Genomic DNA, 27,610 nt, shown 5'->3' with positions numbered 1-27,610 from the left:
TTATTTTTATAATTTGAGGTTTCCAAACAACTGTTTAAAGACAATGCTCTTAAACATTTTTTTTTTTTTTCCAATTATTTATTTTCGCAGCACTCTTAACGCTGTGGATGTAAAGAAATCAACACCTGAGGCGGCTCGACCAAAATTTGAGATTCAGTTTATGACAAGACAAGCTACGTCTTCGAGCACAATATAAATCTAGCGTAGCTTTGGAATATGCACGTCTTAGCTAAAGCTGCAATTGTCTTTTCAATCTAAAAGTCACCTTAAAATTACGCTCTGAATTCCTGCGTCTCTCTGATTAAGCATTCGAACACATCGGTCCATTAGAGGTTCTATTAACATCTATTCCGCAGCATCATACACAGACTAATACAGTCAGATGAGTTTTACTACACGCAGCTTCATGTTCAATAAAGATAAAACCGCGACCTCCTTATTCTGTTAGACGTTATACTTTGTATAAATATTACAGGAAAACGGCAAGTTGCATAAACATACACAGGCGGGGTGCTTTCACTCTGTGAATGCCTTCTGTTCCCGAATTACTGTAAGAGATGCGCAGGGGGTCGTAAGGACCAACCGGTAAATACAGCTTTATGAAGCAGCATAGTGAGTTCGCGGGTTCCGTGATGGTAATGTAAAAGAATTTGAATCACAAGTTTGAAGAATGCAAAAGGAAGAAAAGCGAGGGATTTATCAACAGAGCAGAATCGAACAACGGATGTCAGCGTCGTATTCTATTCTTTTCCTGGATAAACTTTAATAAAGATAGTGTCACAGGAAATGATTTTCACTGAAGGAATTTGAAAGGTTAGAGAAAAATATATTTCAACAATCGTAGGTCCATCATAAACTTTAAGTGTGCGGAGACATAACAAATCATTGTTAATCTGATAAAAATTTTAAAAATAACGATATACGAAAGAGTGAAGAATAAATCATAACAGCTGTATTAGTTAAGCTATGTTTTTAATTAATTAGTGACTAGAGTAAATATGTCTCCAACGAACTCGAAGGGAATTAAGTCGACATCCCAACCGGCACCTTAATGTCATAACTCTTATACTGAAATCAAACTTCCACGCTCCATTTAAAATTCTACAAAACAATGCACAGCGGTTTACAGCAAGAAGAATTTTACGCTACTTGGGTATACTACACCTTCGGTCCAGTAAACCAATATACAAATACACAAGAGCTATGCACTGCTGTTGCCAAAACATGAATCTCAGATTATATAGACTATTTACTACTGGGCTCAACAGCGGCCGAGCGGTAAAGTTGCTGAACACTGGTAGTTCAGTCTGAGATTCGAATCCAGCGAACGGGCTGGCTGCATGGACGTTTTCGTGGTTTTCCCCATGTGTAACGAGTATACCAGCCAGCTTCCCTCAGAAAGTCCTCTTCTTAGACAGACAGCCCTCAAGGCTTTTGCTTCAACCACATAACCCAAACTATTTATTACGGCAAAGATCTCAAGGATTACCTTGCTTTAGGAGACTGCATCATTTTGTTTGCATATTTTTACAAGAACATCGTATTATTTTTCTTTCCTTCACTAGTTTGTAGGAAGAATAGTCTTTATGGTGAAGGCGAGGATCTAAAGGATATTAGTTCATTTAAAATTAGGCGAAAAAGCAAACTCAGTTTGACGTAGATTTTGAATAAATCTATCCATTTCAAAAGCGATCAGACACAGGTCTCTTCCCTTCAGGAGCAGAGCGGAAAATAAATTCTGCCCCACTTACTTTTTGCCTAATTTAAAATTTTACATTAACACATTTCTCTTCGAGTTTGAAATTAGATTGTATTCAGGCTATGCTTAAGCTTACTACAATCAGCTCGGATAAGCCGGAAGTCGAACCCGGCAAAAATTATGGTTCCACTCGAGCCCGGAGTGAGCTGTGGTGCTCAGCTATTCAGCTTGTATGCTATACTGAGGTAACACACAAAATGTACATTGCTTCGGAATTTGAAACTCAGAATTGAAGCCATTGTAGAAGAAACTTCTTTCCAAATTATCAGCAGCTTTCATAGTAATGTGAAAAGAATATGGAATCCTACGAATACTTCTGCTTTTGATATTTTTTACGATCATTAGTTCATTTATAATCATAGTAATATAAAATAAAGCGCTTTTTGTGAAATTAAATTTTCCCGTTGAGTACTACAATCTTAAAGATTCAATAAATGTCGAAAACTGATTATTCATAACTCATCGCATCAGCGTAGATCTGGAGCAAATTTAATTACGAAATTTCATTAAAATGAAAGCCAAAAATAAGAAACATAATAGCATTTTGCAACATTTTAAAACCAACAATGAAGACCCACTCTCTTTTGCATACACGCATCAAAGTTTCCAACAGTGAACTAGGACTTCTCGTACGCAATCCAAGATTTAAACCCGAATCCCTTTTAAGTAATGGTACCGCAAACTATGCCAGCAGGAGCACTTTTCTCAGAGTTGCCCCGGCAGGGGCTAACGGCTTGAAATTAAGCAATGAAGTACCAGGTGCATAAAGGGACGGAAAGGTCAAACGGCCGGATCCCCACCCTTTTACGGAATGCTGACCCGACAAAGTAAATCTCCATAAAGAAGCACACAAAGAGCGAAGTTCGTAGCGGTTAAGGTCCATGGTGTTGCAATTAATCTTAGCTCAATGGAAATCATTTAGCATACATGGGATTCAGGCAATTTAAGGTTATATATTAATGAAAAACATCATTAACTTTTCTATACTAGAAGGGAAACAAAAATGAATACACATTTATATAAAGACCGTTAAAAATACTTCAAGTGCAGGATTCCCAAAGGGCATTTAATTCAAATATTTGAGGTTTTTCAAGTTTTAAGTAATCCTTCACCTAAGTTGAGGAATTGTCTTTAAATTCATGCTCCTTCATAAAGCATTTTTATTTCCAGCGCGCTTATTGTATATCGTAAATTCTAAAGATATACTGTTTTTAAATATTTTGTGATTTTGCTGTTGAACTGAATTTCGTGTGGCGTAAATTGCGAAGAACGCGGTATTTAATAAGTAAAGTTAATAATAAAAAGACCAAAAACAATTTTTGTTACCATCTTACTAAGAAAACTGAATATTCTTATTATGAACTGAGAAAAGACTGAAAAAATACAAAGCCAACATTTAACACTGCATCGGGAATTCTAAACACATGCTGCTTTAAATGTTTTTGTAATTTTGCTCTCCAGTTGTATATGGAGTAAGAGAGAAGAAAATGATGTTTAATAATAAAGATAAAAAGAAACGGGTTGGCAGGAGTGAGTGCAACAGCAGCATACTGGTAGACTGCGAACTCAGCGACAGCGTAAAAAATCTTAACAAATCTTTTTAGGCGATCGTTAAAATCTGAACCCTTTCAGATTTCTTAATTTTTATTTTTATTTCTTTATACTTTAATTATTTTTGACTTACGATTAATTCTACTCGTTCTCTTATTTATAATGGACCGCGAGTTCTTCGAGTGAATTAAAAAATGAATCAGTATTTGAACCATGCTGTCATTCAAATTCGTGAGGACTTTTAAAAAGTGGATTCGCGAGGTCAGCCTAAACATGAAGTTGCGTTTCGTCGCCAAATCGCTGCCCCAGAAGTACCTTGAAAACTAGAGCTAGCAAAAAAGATAAATGCAAAAATAACGTTTATTTCATTGATGAAAATAAAGCATAGGCAGTTAAGTACTTAGAGCGTAATTTCGTAAGTATCACGGTAATAAAATACTTTTACAAAGTAAAAAGTCTGTACAGCCTTGGGTACAACATGACAATGACATTTCATCACTACAACCACCGATGTCTTATAACAACAGTCTTGTCACCAGAAAGCGTCTTCGGATTATCGCAATGAATTACGTAGGCCATCTTTTTTTAAACAACATAATGAAATAAAAATAATATAGTATACGGAGAATCCATTGTTTGTTCTTCGAATTCCATTCTTGCGGAGAAACCTCCTGCTGTTTCTCCAGTCTACTACAGTGCTATGTAAGAATGCATGAGATATAAATTACAGGCACTTCCAAACCGAGTTCTGTGTCATTCTAACTTCGGTCGCACAGATTTTGTGATAATGATGAAAATACTATAATAAACGTTACATAAGCAGGAAATAATTTTATTTATTTACTAACAAGCGAAACAATAACAAATGCAACAGCATCTTAAAACGAAACCATTTAAAGTTTTGGAGAATATAACTGTAACCAATTTTCTAAATAACTAATTTTTACGCAATTACTAAAGCTATTTTTATTAAACACTTCCTGAATGGAATTACTTTGAATCTATTTCAACAAATAGATGAAAGGCAAGCATAATCTTAGGGATTAAAAAAATACTACATTAAGAACGTGTCTAATGTAAGGAGAGGCCTGTGCCATTATAATGTATATCTAGGCATTTGGAGAAATTATAGATCAAGAGGCCACGAAACTCATAGCTTTTTCGTGAAAATATTTAAAAACAATAATAATAAATAAAATAAAAAATAGAAATTAAAAAAAAAAAAAAAAGCGGAGACATAGAATACTTTCATAACGTTGCCCAGTAAAAAATAATATAAAAGAGGAACTTTTATGACGACAGTAAATACGAGATGAAATATCAAACAAAAATACATTGGGAAATAAATGTGAAATTAGGTTAACACCCATGAGTACATAACAGTCAGTTTGAAAGGCATTTTTACATTCTGATTTTAGCAACACTGGTTGAGCAAAGGAACTGAGGGAGTCTGTGAACTACATTACACTACATTAATATAATGTCAATGTTTGGTAACAAGTTTTCTGCTTTTGAAAAGTTTCAAAATTGTAATACATTTATTATCAGTCATGTTTAATAATCTTTGTTAATTTAAATGTTCTTTAATTTTTTATTGCCTTGCAATGTTTTTAAATAGTGAAATAGGTTAAAAAAAAAAAAAAAAAAACCATTAAAAATGCATACACGATCAAAATGACCGCATGTGTACCTTTGCGTTATAATGGACATGTGTTCTTATAGATGTTAAATTAATTATGGCAAACCATGAAAGAATTAGCTGCCTAAGATGAGGGATGCTTTCTGGAAAGTATCAATTAAGATAAATTTGGAAAGCGGAACTTTTACGATACGGTAAATATGGGATGAACAAAAATATATAAAGAAATAAACGTGAAATAAGGATAAGTCAAGTCCTTATTACACCTAACAGAAATCTACAATACGAATTTAAAGCAATTCAAAAACACAAACACGAGTGAAAAGATAATAACGTCTATTTCCGCATGTGGCTTTATCTGAGTAAATAAAATCCCTCATATACCTGAAATTAATCTGAATAACAAATCTGTGATTCTTAATACAAATTATTCAGTACTAAATATTATCTTTTGGTTTATGAATATCATTCAAAAATTCATTTTTTGCGTATGGAAAGAAATTTCTGTTAAATTTCTCGTCGTCAACGCGTTCGGCATAGTTGACTGACTGTACATGGCTAAGTTTGTATTCGTCACCAAGCGATTACGGTTAACTTGAGTTAATATGGAAAAAGAAAAAAAAAAAGTGTATTGCGCATGCGTGAAGCATTAACCATTTGCTAAAGCGAGACGCTACAAGATTTCCCGCTGTGTAGTATATTATACAAGCCAATTTCCCTAGAAACGTGCTCCACGTGAGCATCTCCCTTGGGTAGATAACCCTCGCGTCTTTTCCGCTATGCAGTCGAAGCAGTTTCAGTAATGTTTCGCATTTTCAAACTAGCCTAAGCGCATTTATGCTCAAATGATTCCCTTCTCTAGTTCAAAAACAGATGCGATTATTCACACTAAGAGGCAAAGTTATATTTTGCTCAAGCATCTTACTTTTCCAAGAAATCTCTTCCTTCAGTTTTTCATTTCATGGAAAAAGATTTAAGCTTTATTGTAATCTAATTCATCTACAGTACAGACTGCAAACTTTATGTAAAGTGCTACTATTCACCAGTCATACATAATTCAGTCTTTTACAGTTTCGCTTCCCACTTCTATAATTTTTCTTATAAGGTTTTCCGGAAATCTGCGGCTATATCTTGCCAACCGAAATTCAAAGAGTTCGAGAAACTATCGTTCCGGTAAACTGACAATCAAACAATCGAGGCTTTAATACAAATGAAACATAACACGCACCGTGTCTCTTGAGTCACTAATGATCCACGACAAAATTTTCATTTAAGGATTTTCAGTATTGAAGTTACATAACCTTTTCATATCATCATTAATTGATGTATTATAATTAAATTATAACAGTATTAATTAGGAAGGCATCGGTGATCTAAACGTATGAATACAAACGTCTGGTTGTCTGTCTCTCTCAAAAAAGCTTAAGATTTACCTATCAGCAGTAAATTTTGAATTATCAATTAAAATAATCAACAATAATAATTATCAGTATTATTATTATCGTATCAATTAGGATAATCACTAATAGTTATCAATTTTTTTCATTTTATCAATTAAGATAACCAGAATAATAGTTTAATGAACAACATACTTTTAATCATCAGCCTTTTAGATAATTATACTTATTAATGTTAAGCCAAAACCCATGAAGTGAAACCAGATTTTTAGAGCATTTTTACGCAACTGACAACAACGGGTCCGTGATAAAGATAAGACTTTTTATTTTGATGACTTTCTTTAGACGAGGTTTTATAATTTGATATTTAACATTTGATAAAAACACATAATGACGACACCTTTAAATTCAAGATTAGTTCATAGTTGAAATATGAACGATAACCTTGTCCCTCGCATGACCTTACCGAATATGCATGTCTTTGCTTCGCCGGTCGCTCAAAGGGCTTCTTGAATGATCCACAGAAGAATGTAACACTACTACATTTTTAAAAAGTTCACCTTTTGCTTATAAATCCGACTCCAAAGTAAACATTACGTATCTGTAAAATGAAATAAATAGGTATGATTATATAATACTTTCTCGAAATTTTTTCTTCGAGACGTTCGATCCTGCTTTGACAAGTTAATTGCGGCAGCATTTCAGTTCGTAATGCAATTTTATTTAAATTATATCTTTCGCTAAGGAAGGCGGGAAATAATGAACAAGTTCAATTAGAGCAGAATTTATTTATACATGCGCATGTTTTATCCCTGTGATAATTACAGGCAGATGTTCTTCGGTAGATTACTTATTTGCGGCAGGGCAAAGGCCGATTCAGACATATCAGAGTGAAATGAATGGAAAAGCAAGGAATGTCTGCAAATATTTGATTACGGCTTCCATCGATGACGGCTTCCATCGGTCATGGCAGCATACAGACGTTGACAGAATGTGTCGCCGGGTGTAATTCAATTAACTATAATTGGAATCATTTCGCATAATTATTATTCACGTGCACAGCTTATAAAGTTAATGGAATATTTACAGATGGGAACGCTCTCTAGCAAAGTAATGCTTGTTTCAAGCTCCAAAGATTGAGTTGGTTAAAAGGTTAATGAATGTAGAGGAAATTAAAGTATTTCAGGGACTATTGATCGTATAACTAACTCTTTTGATATGACAAGCACAACAATGAAAACTTTAAATTTATAAATCTGCTATGTATTTTTAAGGGTATACAAATATATATAAACAGTAATGAGAAATAAAATACGCAATACGATATGTTAAAATAAGTTAAACAGAATTTAAATGTTATTCTGCAAAGGCCGAGGAATTTTAAATCAATCTGTTAGGTACAATATCTTACAAATAAAATCCGAATAATAAACCAACAAAAACTAATAAATGCGGGAAAATTCTAGAAGCTGTGTTAATTTGTTTATAGAAATGTATCTCAAAGTTTAACATCCCGCTGATCGAACCTGATCTGAGAGACAGTTTCTTTATTTTATTTTTATTTATTTATTTATTGCTTATTACGTGCTCCGCCCTTAGGCACTACACGGAAAGGGGGGATGCCCCGTGGAGGTCTTTTTTTTAAGGGAAACTGGCTCGTATCCACGTTACACATTGGGAATACCACGAAAACGCCCATGCAGCCAGCCCGTTCGCCGGGACTCGAACCCCGGACCAAACTACCAGTGTTCAGCGGCTTTTACCGCTCGGCCGCTGGTGGGCACAGTTTCTTTATTACCTTTTAGTTTTTCGTAAACTGAATCTTTGTTACAACTACATACAGTGTAGTTTAGTCTTTACCCATAAACAGTAACGTTTTCCCCCTGGCTCAGGTTCCGGCGAGAGTATGGATTCGTTATGTAGGGTTTGGACGATTTTTCCATACTTAAAATAAATACCAGCCATTTTATTTGTCAAGTTTCCACGTAAGCTAAGCGCTCAATGCAGAGAGCTGAGTAAGACAGCTGAACCCTGGTAGTTGGGCTTGATTTCAAGTCCCAGCAAATGGGTTGGCTGCATGGGCGTTTTCGTGTGTTTTCTGATATGTAACGTGAATACGAGCCGCTTTCAAAAAAGTCAGTTTGCAAAAGTTCTCCATGAAAATATCCCTTCCCTTACACAAGTAGGTCCTACCCTATTATTTAAAGGTCTTACACATTGCTGGGCCTCTCTGCATAGTTCTACCAACAAACGTGAACAAAATATTCAAAAGTTTAAATTGCATTTTACAACAATTTATTAGTTACACGCAAGTGAATTTAGATTTTGAATTTCGTCCGTACATGCGTATTACAACAAATATGAGAAGTATTGTTGGACTTGTGCATAGAATCGGCTGATTGCTGTTAATACATAAATACTTAAATTTTTAATTGCGCGAAACTTAAAAACAGTCATAAATTAAGATGATACAATATAACTAATATAATATAAAATGCTCTGAATGTTATACATTTAAGCACACTTTTATATAGAATATGTTCTACTACGACCCGCACAATTTATTGTATAAATGCAAAGCAGGTTTAAGCCGGCAGTGAGCTCTGTCAAAAAAATCATATTTCGCGGTAATAACACTACAATAATGACGTGGTTATATAAAAAGAAAATCAACAAAATAGCCTCTTATTTTATTTATTTATTTTTTTTAAGCTGAAATTCCTACGTTCATGTCTTTACCTCCCCACAATCATTTTATCTGTAAGTACTGTACATAATGAATCAGTCTCATCTCACTATTTTCTTTAAGAACGCATTTTACAGTCCAAGTGCTGTAACAAAAGTAAAAATGCATTTCGTCTTTAAAATCGTGCGTGGTACAATTAATCATACTTAACAAGAAATCTAAAAGATTTCCAGGTATTCCTAATCTCGATCATAATAACCATTTCAAGCAACATGAAGTCCGACTCCTATCAGGGAACCTCTAATTTCATGTCCTCGACATTTGCTGTCCAATATGCAAAAATCGTAAATGACAAAAATTACCCTGAATCTTCAAAGAGGGTAAGGTGAGGAATTATCTGGCGCCGTCTGGAACTTCATTCCCCCTCTTAACGCCCTTGGCAAGGTCGTTTCTTATCCCCCCGCAGGGGTTTTCATCTAAAGAAAGGTCGTTGCATTCCTCGAGTTTTTCCCCTTCTCAAATCACTAGTAGGTACCCCACCCCCTGTGCAAACTCCTCTTCTGCATCCACCTGGTAAAAGCACCGCCCCGTCCTCAAACAGCCTTGAGAAAGGTTTCCTTATTGGCAGGTTTATCGCACTTTTGGCTGATAACCCAGTTAAATCTACGACTCAAATTTTACGAAAGTTTCGAGAAATTTTTTTAAGCATAGACGAAATATGAGATCAAACACTGAAACACTAACAAGATGATCGTATAAATCAATTCACAGTATAAATACAAATAATACAAATAAGTCATTTTATATTTTAAGCAACAAATTTTTATAGATTTTTTGACATGGTTATTTACACCGACACATCTGAACATTTTACAAAAACATGCGAATGCACAGAACAAAATCATTGAGAAATGTGATTAAGGTAAAGATTAAATAAATACCAAAAGAAAAGATCCGTAGAAAGCATTTTGCAAAGTATGGCGGCCTCAAAGAAAGAAGAAAAAAAAAATAGCTCATTGTACTGCGAAGTAACGGTAGCTGCATTTCTCGATATTATTCACTTTGTTAAAGGTTTATGCAATTTGATTTAAACAATAAATCCCTAGGCAGTTGATTAAACATAAAGTTCAAATGATAGAATTGTCCACGCTTTTTCGAAAACAAAAAAGTTGTCGACAAAAGTGTTTCTGAGTGTCTTATGTTGCATGGATCGCGCTAATTGGGTATTCTGAAGCCCACGGTAGGGAAGATATATTTCACTTGAACAATTTTATTAAATTACATAAATCTACGTAAATTTATAATATTTACAATAGCCGTAGGAAGTGTCAATAACTTCTGGCAAAAATGAGCTGACACAACATTCGGTCGTAATTAACTTGACATATACATTAAAGTCGCAGAAATGTATCAACGTGAAATTATAATATCTTTGCTGGTTGATTATTACGCTTAATCAATTTTTAAATGAGGTTAAAAAAATACAAAACGCTTTTAAGGCCTTCCAAGAAAAGCATAGATACTTTGGATATATAGTATTTCCTTGCGTATTTTTCACCCTAATTTTTTAGGCTTTTTAGGCGCCAGGCTGTGAAAATTTTAGAAATGTTCGCGTATTTCCCACTTCCTCAATGTTCACAGAACCAGCTCGCCTAAATTTTAAAATGGGTTCGTCCACACAGTGATTGTTTTAATGACTAAGAAAAACCCTCGCAGACTACCTGCGAAGGTCACGCAGAACCTTTTCCTTCTAATTTTTGAAGTTTATGTAACCAAATACAAGAATCGACCCATCACGGCGATGCAAACACGGGCTGCCATCCAGCCTACTATTTCACCGAGTCACCTGCACGTTCACCTTCTCTAATTATTTATGGATGCTTTAATGTCTAAGGAGTAGCAAAGACAACATAAAGAACGGCCGAGATTAGAGTTACAGGGAAGTAGAAATTAAAATATCTTATTAGACGTTTTACTATGTATTCTTTTTGGAATGCAGGCTTCTCTTAAAGAAATAATATCCCGATAGTTATCTGCAGTTTATGTACCTTTCATTTGTTATTTTCGTACTGTAATCGCGTCCTCCGGAAATTATAATATTCTCATAGTTTTCCCCTCACGATTTTCGGACGATAAGATTACTAAAAAATTAGAAATACGTTAATCATTGCGTGCCTTCCTGCTTTAAAATATCCTAGGTAAGTTCATGCCAAGATTGCCACATTAATATTATTGCGACATGTGATTTCGATGTTTTCATGCTTGCTTGCAAAATGAGGTACTATTCTTATGGTATATATTGGAGAGGGACAACAATTAAATTCTAAAATGCTGGTTGGCTGGGATCACATCCTCCTCTGGTATGGGGGGATTCTGATAACTTATATATATATATCTATATATGTGTGTGTGTATGCGCGGGGAAGGTGACTGTGATGAGTAAGTTACAGAAATTTACATTTTTATTTACAATAAATTCTATGGGGAAATGGGTCATATCTCATACTGATGTTACACATGGGGGAAAATCACGAAAACACCCATGAAGCCAATCCCTTTGCCGTTTACGTAACGGAATTACCCTCGAAATTGATATTAAGAGTATAAAACGTATTTCCTCTATATCCAGCTATGAAATTTTAAGCAAGCGTAACAAAAGACAATTTTGCGTTAGGTCTGCAGTAGATTTTTGAAGGAATTAAATCGCTAAATATTTGTGATGCAAAACGAAGCCATATTTTCATGTGCTTTGCGCTCAACTGGCGGAAGAAGTCAAACATGATTCCAATCGACCTGGCAACCCTAGATGAACAGATGGTGCAAGAGAACAGAAGGCGTCTCGGCACACAGCAACAAATGTTTTCTAGGCATGGCCATAAAAGTCAAAGAAGAAAATGCATGTAAAAAATACAAATACTTAAAAAACCATCCATTTCGTTGGGTTTTTCCGGCTTAGGTTTATTGTTTACTTAAACCACTCATTACAATTTTTTTTAGTTACATTTTGAAACTGGGGCGTCAGGATGGCGAAAAGGGTTTCTTTTTCAGTGGCAAAATGTATCAAAAAGATCCACTTTTGCAAAAGGCCTCTATTGTTTCGTTGGAATCTCGACCATAATGATGGAAAATTTCGGGAAAGTTTGTAAACTCTGTCAGCATCATTTTCACAGTCTGAAAATTCATGATTGACGGCGACGTGAAATAGGATTTGTAACTATACGTCTGTTCTTAGATCTGAGAGGGGGGATCGTAAAACTGTTCTCTTGTATGAAATAATGTGCATTGCATTACCTGTATAAGTAATTTCCATTGCTCGAAGTCTGTGCTAGTTTTCCATTTTTTAACCATTTTCCATGTTTACATTTTTTAACATTAAAAATGAAAATCAATAATTTTAAGAAAATTATGAGAAATCGTTAATAAGAGAACGAAATAAATAATTTCTCAATTAATTATTTATTTCAAGTATAATAATGAATTAAGGGCACAGCAAAATTCTCAACAAAACATTATTTCTAAATTTGACCAATAGATGGCGACATTGTTAAAATAGGTCCAGAGGGTTTGAATCCCATGCACAAGTAGTATGAAAGCGAAAATAACAAATTAGACTAAAATATCTATTAAAAAGTGAAACAGATTTTCATATTACCAGTCACATGGAAATAATTTTAGTAGTGCAAGAGATTTTAGCTTTTTAAGTATCTAACAGCAAATGAGGTAAGCTTTATGCCCAACTAGCATTACGTAATACCAATATGCCATCTGAAAGGGCCATCGGTGGAATAACGACTCTTTAGTCAACTGGCTCCCCAACGAGATGCCTTATTCCTGTCTAGTGCAGAAGAATTTTTTCTAACTTTGATAGCTGAAAGGTAACGATTCATGACAAATATATAAAGGTTATCTGCTTTAGAGAGGTGTACTTCTTACAAAAAAAAACTTTCTAAAACAGCCGTCAAAGAGCAATAAATCACAGTATTCAAATAAGATCATAAACCAACAGAAAAATGGGTGATTTTTTTGTCATGAAGTTAACGAGTCAGTTTACAATAGAAAATCCTCCAAGAAGACATCATTCCTCTTAAGCATATAATCCTTCATGTGCTTTGCCTTGTGTATAACACAGACGATGGCAAAATTAAGTAAATGTTTTAGCAGTTAGGTAATAAAATCGCATTAAATTTATCTCTAATTTGGAGATGATTGGTTGCATCATCACTTTCTTGTTGCATCAGGTTTAGCAAATAAATTCAAATTTTCGTAAGAAAGCCAAAAATATCTTTCAGCAGAGCCAGTCTGCATTCTGGAGACTTTTTAAGACAATACACATAATATACATTAAGAATCGAATGTAAGACAAGCTGCCAATAAAATGGACATGCAATTGCAAAGAAGTAACTAATCATTTCCTCGTCTGCCAAATGATCGCGTAAAGTTCCTTCGTTTGGTTTGTTTAACTATGGTAAAGCACGTGAAGGCTACTCGCCTAAGGAAAGGGATGCCTTCGTGAAGGTCTTTCTAACGGGAACTGGCTCGTTTACGAATTACACCTAGGAAAAACCACGAAAGCGTCCATGCAGCCAGCTTGTTCACTTGGAATCGAACCCAGGTTGGAACTACCAGCGTTCAACGACTTAAACCCATCGTTGGGCCTACGTAAAGTTCCAGTCCTACAGTGTGAAGCAATGAAAATTAGATAGTGAACTCACTGCAGGTGATTTCATCCACATACTGCTACTGCTGATGAGTCCGCTTTACACAAGTATTCAGGATTTAAAGCATACACGTATGTTTTTTTTTTTTTTTTTTTTTTTTTTTTTTTTTTTTATGTTGGTGAAATTTTGAACTTTCTTTTTCTCTGAGGAATAATATGTAATAATCGGGTTAAGCTCTGCTTAATTATGATCACCTTGCACTCCAAAGGAGTGCTACTGAATGCCTGCGATGATCTTTGCAATGTACGTCAAGGAATGTACCATAAAGTTTAGAGTGCGATGGAAAGCACATGGTAAGGTATTCTCTTAATAATTTTAGTTAATCATCCGTTAAAGGAAGTTTCAGGACATCATTGTTTGAATAAATGTTATGAAACAAAATTTATATTGCAAAACAATAATGCCCTGTTTATCATCTTACCTTACTCCTCCAAAAAGTAGCCCTCCACCAGTAATCGAGTGGTTAAGGCTGCTGAATACTGGGAGTTCGAAGCCAAGCGAACGAACTGGCTGCATATTTGGTTTCTCCCAATGAGTAACGTGAATATGCACCAGCTTCTCTTAAAATATCTTCCACAAAGGCTGCCTTCTTCTTAAGCAGATAGTTCTTGTGTGCTTTGCCATATTCAAATAATTTGACCAAACCTCAAAACGGTAATAAGTTGAATGCACGCAGCTTAATTTTCAATTCTTGGCAGTATATTTTCAGGTGTAAACACACTGAAAAAAGAATAAGATTAGAAGAAGGAAACTATAAAATGGAACGTAGGCAATTTTCGATACAGCGCAAATCAAGGGGGAAAGTGATCTACCTGTCCGGAGAATTCAACTCGTAAAGCAAAAGAAGTTTTCCTCTCCCTTTAGACACTGCAGGTGATCTTCACACTTCCCGAAGAAGACATCTAACAAGACCCCTTTTTTAAAAAGTTGAGGGTTACTACGTCCTTTTATTTTTTGAAGCCAAATAGTTACTTGAATAACAGTAATAAATGCAAGAGATAGCAAAGAAAATAAAAAGAATTAGTAAACACAAATATCTGCATTAGAAACCTCTTTCATTAATTAGCATACTAGAGAAAATAGTATTTATTATAAATAATATAATTATAAAGCATACAAATTATATTTCTCATAATTATTAATTTAATGTCTTTTTTATCATAATAGTAAAGGAGTCTGAACCAGACCGGAAAATTTAATATAGTTAAGTGGCCTTCAAACGATTATTTTGTACCAAAATATGTTAAAAGCGCGCTAGAAATACATGTCTCTCTATTTCTATCTCTCTCTCAATATATATATGTACTTCTTGGCAAGATATCGCCAAGTTGGCCACGGTTTTGGCGACTAATTTTTCTGGCGACCACAGTTGGCGAGAAATCGCCAGATTTCTATTTCTGTGGGAAGTTCCAGAACTGCGAAGTGTTTCTTCTGGTGAAATACATTTTATCAAGCTATCATCGGTTCTGTGTGCATTCAGTCTGCACGCAGATTCAATTAGGAACCCGTCTACCTGAGGGAAGGCATGCGTTCGCGGAGGTCTTTCTAAGGGAACCGGCTCGTGAACACGTTGCCCATGGAGAAATCCACGAAAATGCCAATGCAACCAGCCCGTTCGCCGGGATTCGATCCTCGTACCGAACTATCAGTATTTGGCGGCTTTGCCGCTCAGCCCCTGGTGGGTTTTTCTCTCTATGGTCTCATAACATTCCCTTATGGATAATATTATGAGTGGTTCGTAGCATAGTTGCTGGTAGAAAAAGACCACAGAGCAATAATCCAACTAATACCGCCGTCGAAACAAGAACCTGACGAAAAGGATTCCTCCAGTATTGAGTGGCCTTATCAACTTGACCACTAGTAGATAAACTTCACGGCATTTTATCTAAAAATTAGACATTTACTATATCCTTTTTCATAGTCATACAAATTCTGCAAGTCTTTTCACACACGATTTATTATTGGCATGGATTGTTAACAATGTAAATAAATACTTAAACCCACACATGGCGTAAAAGCTCGTTGTGCACCATCTTTAGACTAACGAACTAACTTCTGGTTATTCACAAGATTAACTAATATTAAAAAAATAAATAAATTCTCCCATATCCTATCTTAATTTTTTTTGAGCGATTTTGTTTCTACGTTCTTCTTGAATACAGAAGAAACAGAAAAATTTCTGTAACGTGTTTTGTTCCTCAGTATTATTACAATCATACCTTGATGTAAGGTCTTCTAGGGATCCGGGGAAAATAACATTATAAATTAGTTATCTTTTACACGGTGAAAAGGACTTATAAAATATATATGAAGGATCATATGGAGAAGAAAAGCAAGTATTTTAAAATTAATGTATAATTTTAAACAATCAGGGTATAATTTAATATAATGAGTTTAATTAAAATTTAAGCAAATAGTAACGTTCCATTAAAAATTATTTACATATTTTTTATTCATGTAAAACGTAGCAGAAAAATTTGAGTTACACTGAAAAGTATCCTTTAAATAATTAAAAGTTTTGACATGTCATCCTCTAGCCTTGCATATTTTCCTTTAAAAAATCTTTTTACAAAGCTTTTATCATCCCTTAACAATATTCTCTTTAGCATTCAAAAATTTATTTACGAAATAGAGCCGGTAGGATTGCATAATTGACGGATCAAAATTCATTATCTACATCAACATATTCTAATTCATCCGGAATACTGCAGCTTGCTCTCGAAGATGTTAAACCATTTCAGAAAGAGGAACATTATTGTCGTCTTCCTGTTCCTTGATGAAAACTAGAAGTGAAGTCTATACTCATACAGTACATGTCACGTGATTCATTTCTAGCCTAGCTGCAAAGTACATTTATACTTACAGATTCACCAGTTCCATAACCTGAATCTAAACACAAAGGAAGTTTACCGAAGATTTTTTTTTTTTCACTAATCATTTACTTAAACGTGTCCACAGACAGAACTGAACGTGGATGTGTGGCAAGAAGCACTTATTTTCCCCGTTCATCTTCAAATAAATTATTGGCAACCATATGGCTGGGTGTGAAATTTACAAATTTAATTTCGCTCCTTATAACACCGTGAAATATTGCTACGTCATTTCAGATTGAGAAACAAAAACTTATTTTCCGAATGAGAAAAGACCGGTTGGTCACTGCAACCTGCACTGTACTTCAGCTACAGTTTGATTCGCAAATAATGACAAATCGTTCTCGAGCATTTTCACGTCTGAATGCATAATGTTTAGGTGAAGGAGAGCAGCTGTATACGAATTCGATAAAAACCAATAAAACAACTCAACATTCCCATTATAGGCGGCGGTATTAAATCAAATTATTGGCTTCGATTCCCGGCAGACCGTATCTCTCGCATGCGCACTCAAATCGAATATCGATCAAAATGGAACAAAACAATAAAAAAACAGCCATCCGAAGCTTTGAATATGATTACATAGATTATATAGCATATTTGAGTACGCTGGGTGTCGCCAAAGTATTATAAATGAATGTAAGCGCATGCCGAGATGAAAGGGTCGAATCAACAGAATGGTAACATTTGCAACAAATAATAAATAAATAAATCGAATCAACAATAAATCACCTTTAAATAGCGGAAGTTGAGAGAAGTGCATCACATATTTTCCCCCTTCTCCGATTTCTTCCCCAAACTCGCATTCAATCAAACATAACCTACCGGTTGGCCACAAAGGAACTCGGAGAAAGTATTTTGCGCGGAGTTAACTTTTACACTCGATAAAAAGAAAATAATAATAATAATTGAAGTGTAAGAATCACGAATTTCTGTACTGGTGGTTAGAAGACCGACGCCCATTTTTGTTGGGGGAGGAGGAGGCAGTGTTTTGAGTGAAAAAAAAATTAGGACATAGCGGGAGGAATTATGAAGTGTTCCATATTTCACCACTGGATGACGCCAAATGGATCTGACGTGCGGCAGCCTTTGAAAAGGAAAATCTGGGATTCCTAAAAAGTTGCCTCCTTCCTTAAAAAAGTCGTTTTATTCGTGAGGTGCTAATAAAAAAAAGCTATGTGGATGAAAAATGCTCACTTTGACGCGCTCGTGTTACGTCCAGTGCTGTTAACTCCAACCAGAATTTTTCTTGAACCCGGACCTAATTCAGTAATATTTTTTGACGCTTCTGACACTTTCTATCCAAGCGGACACCTCCCACAATAGATAAGTCTTTATCCCACTTACTTTTTGACTTAAATGGTTATTCATTAGCCTTCTGCTGGCGTTTTTGCCAAGTCGAGCTTTCCCGTAAGTTACCAACAGTGCTAACGATGACAGTGAATTATTATAAAATCATGCACAGTTCTAATTAAATTTACCATACTGGCTCATTTAAGGCAATAAACTATCATATGGGCGCATTTAAGGCAAAATTATTGAAAACTTAAGTTTTCCAAATATGCACGGTTAGATCCGATCGATTCCAAATATGCACGGCACGATCTGTCCAGAGATCCTTACGTATTTTCGCTAAGCATCACATTCAACATTTATTCACAGATTCGATTACAAAGTACTTAAGGAATTTCCTTAATCAGTTAATGACAGACATGATTTATAAAATGGTGTAATAGTTTTCTGCTGTATTTTATTTCAAAGATCAAAAGAAAGCTAGTCAATGAAGAAGAAATATAACTCTCACCAAATGCAATGAAATATCAGTTACCGAGTTCTAAATTCATTACCAAACAAAGGAAAAAGTTACCTGTGTTTCCGTTTATTTTTCCAAGGAAATTTAAGAGGCGCAAACCAAACATTAAAGGAAGATCTACTGAGGCGTAAACTTATGCTTGCGTTTTAAATTTTATTCTATAATTTGCTAATTTGACTATTTTGTTGGCATTAATCAGAATTGAAAAGAGTCAATGAATTTTGAGATCCTGCTCAACGCTGGTAATTCCACACAAGTTCACATCCTGGAATTTTTGGGGCTTTCCTCATATGCAACATGAATGTGAGCAATTTTTATCTCCGAAAATCCTCCGCGAAGACTTTTCCATTTTTAGGCCTGTGCTTTGCCATAATTCAAACAATTTAAGTAAGTCTTCGCTTCTTCATTAGCAAATTTTTCTACGATCATCTTAAACTCAGACCCGACTGGCAGTTATTAAACGAACTATTATTAACGCGACTGAATTAATAAGCTTGCACAAGATATATTGCATCTGAATCAGGAAATTCATATTATTTATCTCCTATACATGCTTAGTTAGCATCCTTCTCTAATGACTGATATTTAAAATAAACTCAAATAGACATTTCCAGAAACATTCTATGACTCTATCAACCAAAATAACTTTTTTTTATGAGGAGAAATCAACACGCAGCAAGTAAAAACTACTACATGTTGAAAAAGATTACAAATTTTTGATGATTGGTTTACTTGAATATGGTTTAGGTTTGATATGTAATTACAGCAAAACACTCGAGCGCTATATGCCTAAGGATACGGATGCCTTCATGGAGGATTTTCCGAGAGAAACTGGCTCGTATACACGTTAAACATGGGGAAAAACACGAAAACCCCCAGGCAACCAGCCCTTTCGTGGGATTCGAACCTCGGACCAAACTACCAGTGTTCAGGGATTTTCAACTCTCGGCCGCTGGTGGGCCCTTTATATGAACACGATAAAGTAAACGAGGGTTATCTGCATAATGGGAGGAATGATTTCGTGGAGGAACCTTTTAAGGAACTGGCTCGCATCCACGTTACACATGGGTAAAAGCGCCTATGCAGCCAGTCTGTTCGTCTGAATTCTAGCCAAGGTAGAAGTATCAATGTTCAGCGACTTTATCGCTCGACGTTGGTGGGCCATATAAATTTTGGGTGTAGGTCCTAAGTTATTAAACAGGAACGGCTCGAAATTATGCAAAAAAGATTCATGGATTCAGTCAGAAATCAATCAGGCATTTTGAATGTTAAGCCGGACCCAGCAATAAAGTCTCTTAACACTGGTAGTTTGGTCCGTGGATCGAATCACGGCGAACGGGCTGGCTGCATGGGCGTTTTAGTGGTTTACCCCATGTGTAACTTGGAGACAAACTAGTTTTCTTTAGAAAGTCCTCTACGCATCCCTCCCCTTAGCCAAATAGTCCTAGAGTGCTTTGCTATAAGTCAATTAAATGTTAAGCCAGGAACTATTATTTACTGACAATAAGAAAAACATGGATCAAGCCAACTGCGCAGTATTAAAAAAACGTTAAGATATAATGCAAAGTCCTTAAAAGATATATTCGTGAAAACAAACAGACAAAGTAATTCAGACAGACCAAGACATTACATATGCCTCGTTTCTAAATTCTGCTACTTATTACTCTCACAAAACCAGTTCCTTCTCGAAAAAAAAAAAAAAAAAATTGACCGACTATTTTGAATAATTAATAATTCAGTGCGTCTTTACTAATCAATAAATTTCAAATGAGAAAGGAGACTAGTCTTTGCTAGTTCCCCTACATTAATAAATCTCATTTAAATGAGACATTTAAGTTTTTATAAAAGTAGCAAACAAATGGATAAAAAACTGCGAAATTCACAAAAAGAAAACCAGAAAAATTTCTAATATTTTAAATGCATTATAATGACCAGTTTTAATGCGCCATGATGATAATCAATGTCGTCATTTTACAGATTCCTAGCGGCGAGAAAATTTCTTTATCTGCGCCATTTTTTATTCGGTAGTAATAAATATTCGTTTCGCTTATAATACTTCGTCAGCCATACGTTATTTGAATATTTCCGTCGACTTTACACAGCTGTCTTTTCATAGGAAATACGTTTTCACGAGCAAGCGGTAGTTGTGGTATGCATACTTATAGTAAGCAAATTCTGGGAATAAAAGAAAACTGTTGAATGTAGGGGAATAAATGTACTATATTAACGCAGCAAATATTTTCAATTAATATGAAAATGTAAGTAACTTTTTAATTTCGCGTAATAAAATCTACTTTTATTTTTCAGTTACATAATCGAATTTGAGAATTTATATGTTATTATAGTACTATTAGACATAGATAAGTATTATTTATTAGCGGATATAGACATGATTGACTAAGCCGACAAAAATATGCTTCGAAATTCCTACTGCGCAAAGTAACATTAATAAATATGTTACTATAATTTATCACCTATTCCTTTACTTCATCGATAAAAGAAAACATATTTAAAATTTTTACTTCGAGGTATGATAAATACACTCTTGTACAGCACCTTGAGCACATCAAGCTCGTTTAATTATCTTTCTTCTAAAGCACTTTTAGTCAAACTCGTTAAACTATCGCCTTTAACATATCGGGTTTGTTTAACTACTTTTCTCGTTAAGCACCGCCCACCAGCGGCCGAGCGGTAAAGACGCTGAACAATGGTAGTTCGGTCTGAGGTTCGAATCCCGCGAACGGGCTGGCTGCATGGGCGTTTTCGTGGTTTTCCCCATGTGTAACGTGTATACGAGCCAGTTGCCCTTAGAAAGTCCTCCACGAAAGGCATCCCTCCCCTTAGGCAGATAGCCCTCGTGTGCTTTGCCATAACTGAATAATCCAAATCCAAATCCTCGTTAAGCACCTTTAAAGTATCAAGCTCGTTTAACTATTTTTCTCCTTAAAGACCTTTAATATACCAAATTTATTTAATTACCTTCCTTGTAAAGTAGGGCTCACCAGCGGCCGAGCGGTAAAGTCGTTGAACACTGGTAGTTCGGTCCGAGGTTAAAATCCCGCGAACGGGCTGGTTGCATGGGTGTTTTCGTGGTTTTCCTATGTGTAGCGTCTATACGAGCCAGTTTCCCTTAGAAAGTCCTCCACGAAGGCGTGTGTGTTTGGTGTATTTAATTATGGCAAAGCACACTAGGGCTATCTGCCTAACAGGAGGGATGCCTTCGTGGAGGACTTTCTAAGGGAAACTGGCTCGTATACACGTTACACATGGGGAATACCACGAAAACGCCCATGCAGCCAGCCCGGTCGCGGGATTCGAACCTCGGACCGAACTACCAGTGTTCAGCGACTTTACCGCTCGGCCGCTGGTGGGCCCCCTCCACGAAGGCATCCCTCCCCTTAGGCAGATAGCCCTAGTGTGCTTTGCCGTAATCTCAATAAGCCAAACCATCTAATCTGATAATCCCATAAAAGCGCACTACTCTTTATTTCTACTCGACACTTAAAATTTAAATTGGACTCATGCATAATAAAAGGTAAAATACATCCTAAGAGTCGCGCATAACTTTAAGATTCCAACGTTGAATATTTAATTGAAACTTCTGCCGGTTCACAGTTACAAGATAGTGTTTACACATGAGAACTACTTTTTTAAAGCAAAATTTAGACGAATGCGGAGATATTGTAGATATCACTATTGTAAATACCTCAAACATAAATTATATTACAGACCTTGAACACGATTACTCAAACGCGTGCCATCTGAGATTTCAATTCAGAATCGAACATTATATCTGTTAAAAAATCATTTGTGCAGCCAAGGGACTAGAATTTATGGTATAAACATGAGCCAGGTGATTATTCAGTGCAGCAAATTTAGCAACGAGTTATTCTGGGAAGACAGGAAGAAGAGATGCAACATTTTTTAGAAAACAGAAAGACACTGCACGGATATTACTTGTAATGATTTATTTAGTTTTATCTAACCAGTTATTTTATGTTCAATAAGCTTTACTGTTTTTCTCCTTTTCCGTTTTCCTGCCAGAATGCAAATTTTAATTCGCGCGTAGTCAGATAAAGATAGAAAGAGAATTTAAAGAATGGTTTAATCAGAGCGTGTTCCACTTGCTGAAGTTCACGTTACTAATTAAACCTCTTCAACAACAGCCTGTTCGTGACGCTGCGGTATTTCTTGCCATTAGTCTTGTCACGTCGATATTAGGTCGGAGCCAACTTGCTCGTTATTTACTCTGTATAGCCTTTGGCTAACTCACGAGTTGCTTAGTTTTGATTTGAATTCATTACTTTTGAACTATGCCATAAATGCTGGTTGGTTTTGTAAGCACAAAAAGTGGCTTCTATTAAATTTCCGAATTTAATAAAAAGGTCTTTTACATCCTTCTTACGGTTCTCTGTCTTCGTCCTGAACATAGCGATAAGTCACTTAGCTTTCAGATTGAGTCTCACATTAGCCTATGCTTCCAAACAAGGTGAGATCTAAATACTTTAGTGTTTTCACATTTATCAGTAAAAACAGTTTCATTACGAATTGCTTTTGCGAAGTTGTGAAAACACTCTGCGATTAAAGTGGAAAGTGAAACACAGTCACCAAGACTCTTGTCTACAGGATATGAGTTCTTGGGTTCGGGCCTTTACAGTAGCGCTTAAACTATAGGAACATCTTTTGCTCGGGCTACCGTGGGATTTTATTTAATATATATTGTACTCTACTTGGTAATAAGTTATTTAAATAATAAAAATTAAGATATTAGAGTAGATATAATAGACCAAGAACTTCGATCAGCGCAGTTCTCGATTAAAATTTTTAGACACAGGGAACATGACATGCATTTTTTTAAAAAAAAATCTACAATAGCAATTAAAAATCAACGATTTAAAGATAATATCATTTTGAAATTATTTTTGTAACTGTCCTTGTAATTTTTGAGTTATTAAGTAGCTAAGAGAGTATAAAATAAATGCATGTATAAAATTGTTTTACGTATATAATGATACATTTTAAAAGAAGAGATCAGTTATAATGAAGAGCAAGAATACTGCAAATCAGCAACAAAAATATTTTCACCACTATAGTATAGTAAAAAATAGCACAAAGCATAAATTCTCTAATAGCATGCATGCAACCAGCATGCAGTTGCAATCAATTTAAATGAATTCTTAAGAAGAATGTAAAAACGGTATGAAGGAGAGACTATAGTTCGTCTTCATTTAAAAAACATATTATTCATAAAGCAATGAATTTTCATCTTTTTTAAATAATTTCGCCACCCTTTAACTAATTAGTTATTGTTTTATAAATCATAAACTATCTTGGAAATTTATTACCTCTCATTCTTGAATAAAATTGATTTAAACTGGATTGTCTTTGCCCATTCGTAACTGTATTATCGGAATTTATGCTTTGATTTACTAATTCACTATAATTCGGAAATCTACTTGTTACTCATATCTTTATGAGTTTGCTTTCGAAGGAGAAGAAAATATAATCTCCCTCTTCCTTTAAAATATATCATGATTTATATGTTACTAACTGCTGCAGCTATAAGCGCATGTTTAATAAGTTACAATATTCTTTTATTTTTCTCTCATTTGGTACTTATTAGGCCCACCAGCGGCCGAACGGTTAAGTCCCTGAATACTGGTAATTCGGTCCGAGGTTCGAATTCCGCGAAATGGCTGGCTGCATAGTGGTTTTTTCCACGTGTAACTTGTTAATACGGACCTCTTCCTGTTTTCCCGAAATCATCAATCTTCATTACACGCCTTCCCACAGGGGTTACATAGTGGGGAAGGGGCTGACTGGACATTGGCCTCTCCCGAAATGTAGGAAAGCAAAAAAGTTTTAGATTTAAAGAAAAAGAATTTTTAAAAGAAATAATCGAAAAATATTTACGATCTCAGATATTTGCACGAATGAAGCTAATACTTTATTTAAAGTGAAACGAGAGATGTTCAAACTCTGTGATGATTTTGGCAATGAACTAAAGTAAAAAATAATATTCTTCCGAAATTTCGCATAAAGGTGAGTTATAATAAAATGTTTTAGAATAATTATTTGTTTAAAAACGAAGTTCTAAAATGACGTTCTCTCTTCTGAAACGATTTCAGCTTTGGTCTTAATTGCGCCTTTGCAGCTTTTAATTCTTTCATTTATACAAATCCAATAAACTACATTTTCCTTATTTCTATTTCGAATTCGATATTGATAACATTTATAAAGGGTTAAAGTTTTTTTTTTTTTTTCTTTTTCCTTTTAGTTTCAATAATGTCTGAAGCATTCATATTGATTAACATAAGATGTGAAAATAATAGTTAATATTGTAGCAGAATTACAAATAGAATGAAACTAAAGATTTCGAGAGGAGCTTAAACTAAAACACGTCTTCAGTCTAAGACTAACTTATTCACAAAGAAACTGCCCAGCTCTTCTTAATGATTCATCTTGATATCTCCTGAGGAGCTGTGGTAGGGGGATTATACTGTCCGATTTCGCAGGAACAGGAAGAATTTTGAAAAACGCGCAAACAGAACTAATTATTAATACGAGCCAGTTTCCCTTAGTCCTTCACGAAGGCATCCCTCCCTTCCATGTAGTGCCTCAGGGCGGAATACGTAATAATAATATTTGGTGCTTATTACATAGTAGCACGTGTTATTTCATTAAATAGAATGAAAAAAAAATGTCTGTTATTAATACGATATCGCGCTTAAAATCTCTGATAATATTTTAAATTTACAACATCATATAATGTAGCATTTTCTAAATTACCAATTTTGTTCTAATTCTAAATTATAATAAATTTTATTTTCGTGTAAAGCTTACCTTTTTAACATTGGCTTGGTGAAAGGAAAAAAACTATTCCAAAATTCAGGTTTCATTAGTAACTCGGCTAGTTTCAGCTTTCTTGCTTACGTACAGTAAGGTATGGACCTCAGTCCACAGCAGTCTTTGGAGATGCATTAATCAGTCCATCACAATTAAAATACTCAGATGCTACGCAACCAAAGAGCGATCTTATTACAACCACAACAAACAAAATCGAAGAAACAAACCGTCAGAAAGCACGCCTTTTCGTTGGAGTGTTCTGCTTTGTCAGTTTTGGCAAAGCAACCCGAAAATCGCGCGCAGCTTTCGTCCAGTCAGATCCCAGGACAAGTTCACAGCAAGTATTGGGTAGGGTAACAGGTTTGGGACACGGTGATTTTTTTCTCGTAAGTTCCTCCCAGTCGTTTGCCGATTTCCCACTTTATTTTATTGTTACTTTTATAAAGTTGATTTCCCTTCCCTAAATTTGATTTTTATGTTTAATTTTTTAAAAATCTATTTGTTCGAAAGAAAAGATTAAAACCTTGAACGTCATTCTTTATACTCCGGCATATAATGAAAGATTAAAATATACAAAGATATATTCTCGCAGAGAGTTATAAATTATTTTCTGGGAAAGGATTCTGAAGTTGAAATGTTCATTTAAGTTCCGTTTTTTTGAGGAAAAAAAAAAAAAAGAATGAAAAGTCAAGTAGGAAATACTTGTTTCCTTGTGCATGAAATGTTTTTCGATGTCTCTGTATTTCATTGCATCAGTGTTATTATTCTTATCCAAGTCCAGCAAAATCGCATATTTATTTTATTTAAAGAACAAAAGTTCATGCAATCATAACGAAAATTCCTTTTACATACGTTGCATTTTTGAAGTATTAAATATTTATGAGCGCATGCAATAAAGCAAACTCCTTTCAAAAGTTAAGGAAGAAATAAAATTTACTGTTCCCTTTCGCGCAGAGTCGTAGCTAGGGTTTTCAGCACCCAGGGACAACTGAAGATTTCGCGCCCCCTACTGCTTGCCAAGGATGGAAAACATTTAATTTTAAAATGTCGTAACATCAGTTTGGCGCCCCTTGGATTCTGCGCCCGGGGACAGATGCCCCCCTTGCCCTCCTCTAGCTACGCCCCTGCTTTAGCGTAGTTAAGTAAACTGCACGCTCAGAAATCTGCCATTTTCTAATAGCTATTTGCAAATCTCTAAATCGCAGCTCAGAATTTCTTCCGCCCTAAATAAATTACCAAAAGCAAGAGCGCTGAATTCTAGTTGCAGTGCATCCTGCCGTTTTGTAATAACTAAAAGAAAAATATTTGCTACGATCGTGGGAAGACAAACATCGCCTTCATGGATTTTATGCACAAAGATCTAGAGGACAAAGAAGGCATATACCACTTAAAAGGATTTTATACAAGAAAGACGCAGAAACAAAGAAGAAATACACCAGCTACAAGGATATTATGCAAAAAGACGGTTTTGGGTTCCGTTTGCAGAACAGTTCGGTTAATGTGGGGTCACCATGTAACCAAGAGGAAATATCAGTGAAGGTGAATACTATTCACAGATTGCCGCTATTCAGGATAAACAAGAGCAACAATGTTTACAGATAAAACTGCTTTCCTTTAGAATCTGGCATACTTTACATTACGATCTAATAAGAATAAGAATATTAATACAGTCAATCTAAATTGGTAGCTAACAGTCTTTTCACTATTGGGTCGTACAAGTATAGTTCTATCGCGACTTACTTTCCAGTTCCGTTCCAATTTTGCTGGAGAACACCCCGGAGAACGATCCAAGGGTTTCCCACCCATTCTCCCATACCACTAAGCCGCTCGAAAGATCTTTAGGTTCGCCAATATTTTGAGTGCAGTACTACAAGCCCAACGCATATGAGCATTTATTTATTTACTTTCATGTTTCAAATGTTACTTACATTTATTTGTTCATTAAACTTTGGAAGGCGTGTTTTTTTCAAATGCACTTGCTGAACACCTCCACCCCTCCAGGCATTTTGCTTAACAGATGCAGTGAACTTGCTGAAATGCTTTACTTTCTTTCATGTACTTTCGATTACCTTCGAAATTTCAAAAACTGGAATGTTATTTGGGCGTTTTTTAATCACTTTAAATTTATAGACCCAAATGTTCATTAAACTTAGAATGGGTTTATTAAACATATCTGTACGGATGCCTTAATACACCAAACTGAGACTCAGTTTACGAAACGAAGACTTATGAGGAGAAATAAGGACGGTCCAAGCGCACGCGCACACACACACACTATACATAGACACCAGACATACAACAAAAAATTAATATTTTAACATATTTACACCT

General features: G+C 35.2%; 1 protein-coding gene across 4 annotated transcripts in view; it reads right to left on the bottom strand.

Moving 5' to 3' along the window:
• LOC118184567 (uncharacterized) overlaps window positions 1-27,610 on the bottom strand; it is a 761,893-nt gene that overhangs the window by 384,640 nt on the left and 349,643 nt on the right. Inside the window, exon 1 of one of the 4 annotated variants that reach the window (XM_085809991.1) lies at window positions 25,277-25,347. The exons of the other annotated variants lie outside the window; for them this stretch is intronic. Coding sequence (XP_085666117.1) covers window positions 25,277-25,332 — 56 coding nt within the window. The 5' untranslated portion in view covers window positions 25,333-25,347. Of the gene's footprint in view, window positions 1-25,276; window positions 25,348-27,610 lie in introns of those variants that run through there. 4 annotated transcript variants of the gene reach the window in all.

Source organism: Stegodyphus dumicola, chromosome X2 (assembly GCF_044657685.1).
Source record: "Stegodyphus dumicola isolate Sdum_Otavi_A_Nest chromosome X2, ASM4465768v1".
NCBI classification, from domain to species: Eukaryota; Metazoa; Arthropoda; class Arachnida; order Araneae; family Eresidae; genus Stegodyphus; species Stegodyphus dumicola.
This window is presented reverse-complemented; position numbering and strand designations above follow the sequence as displayed.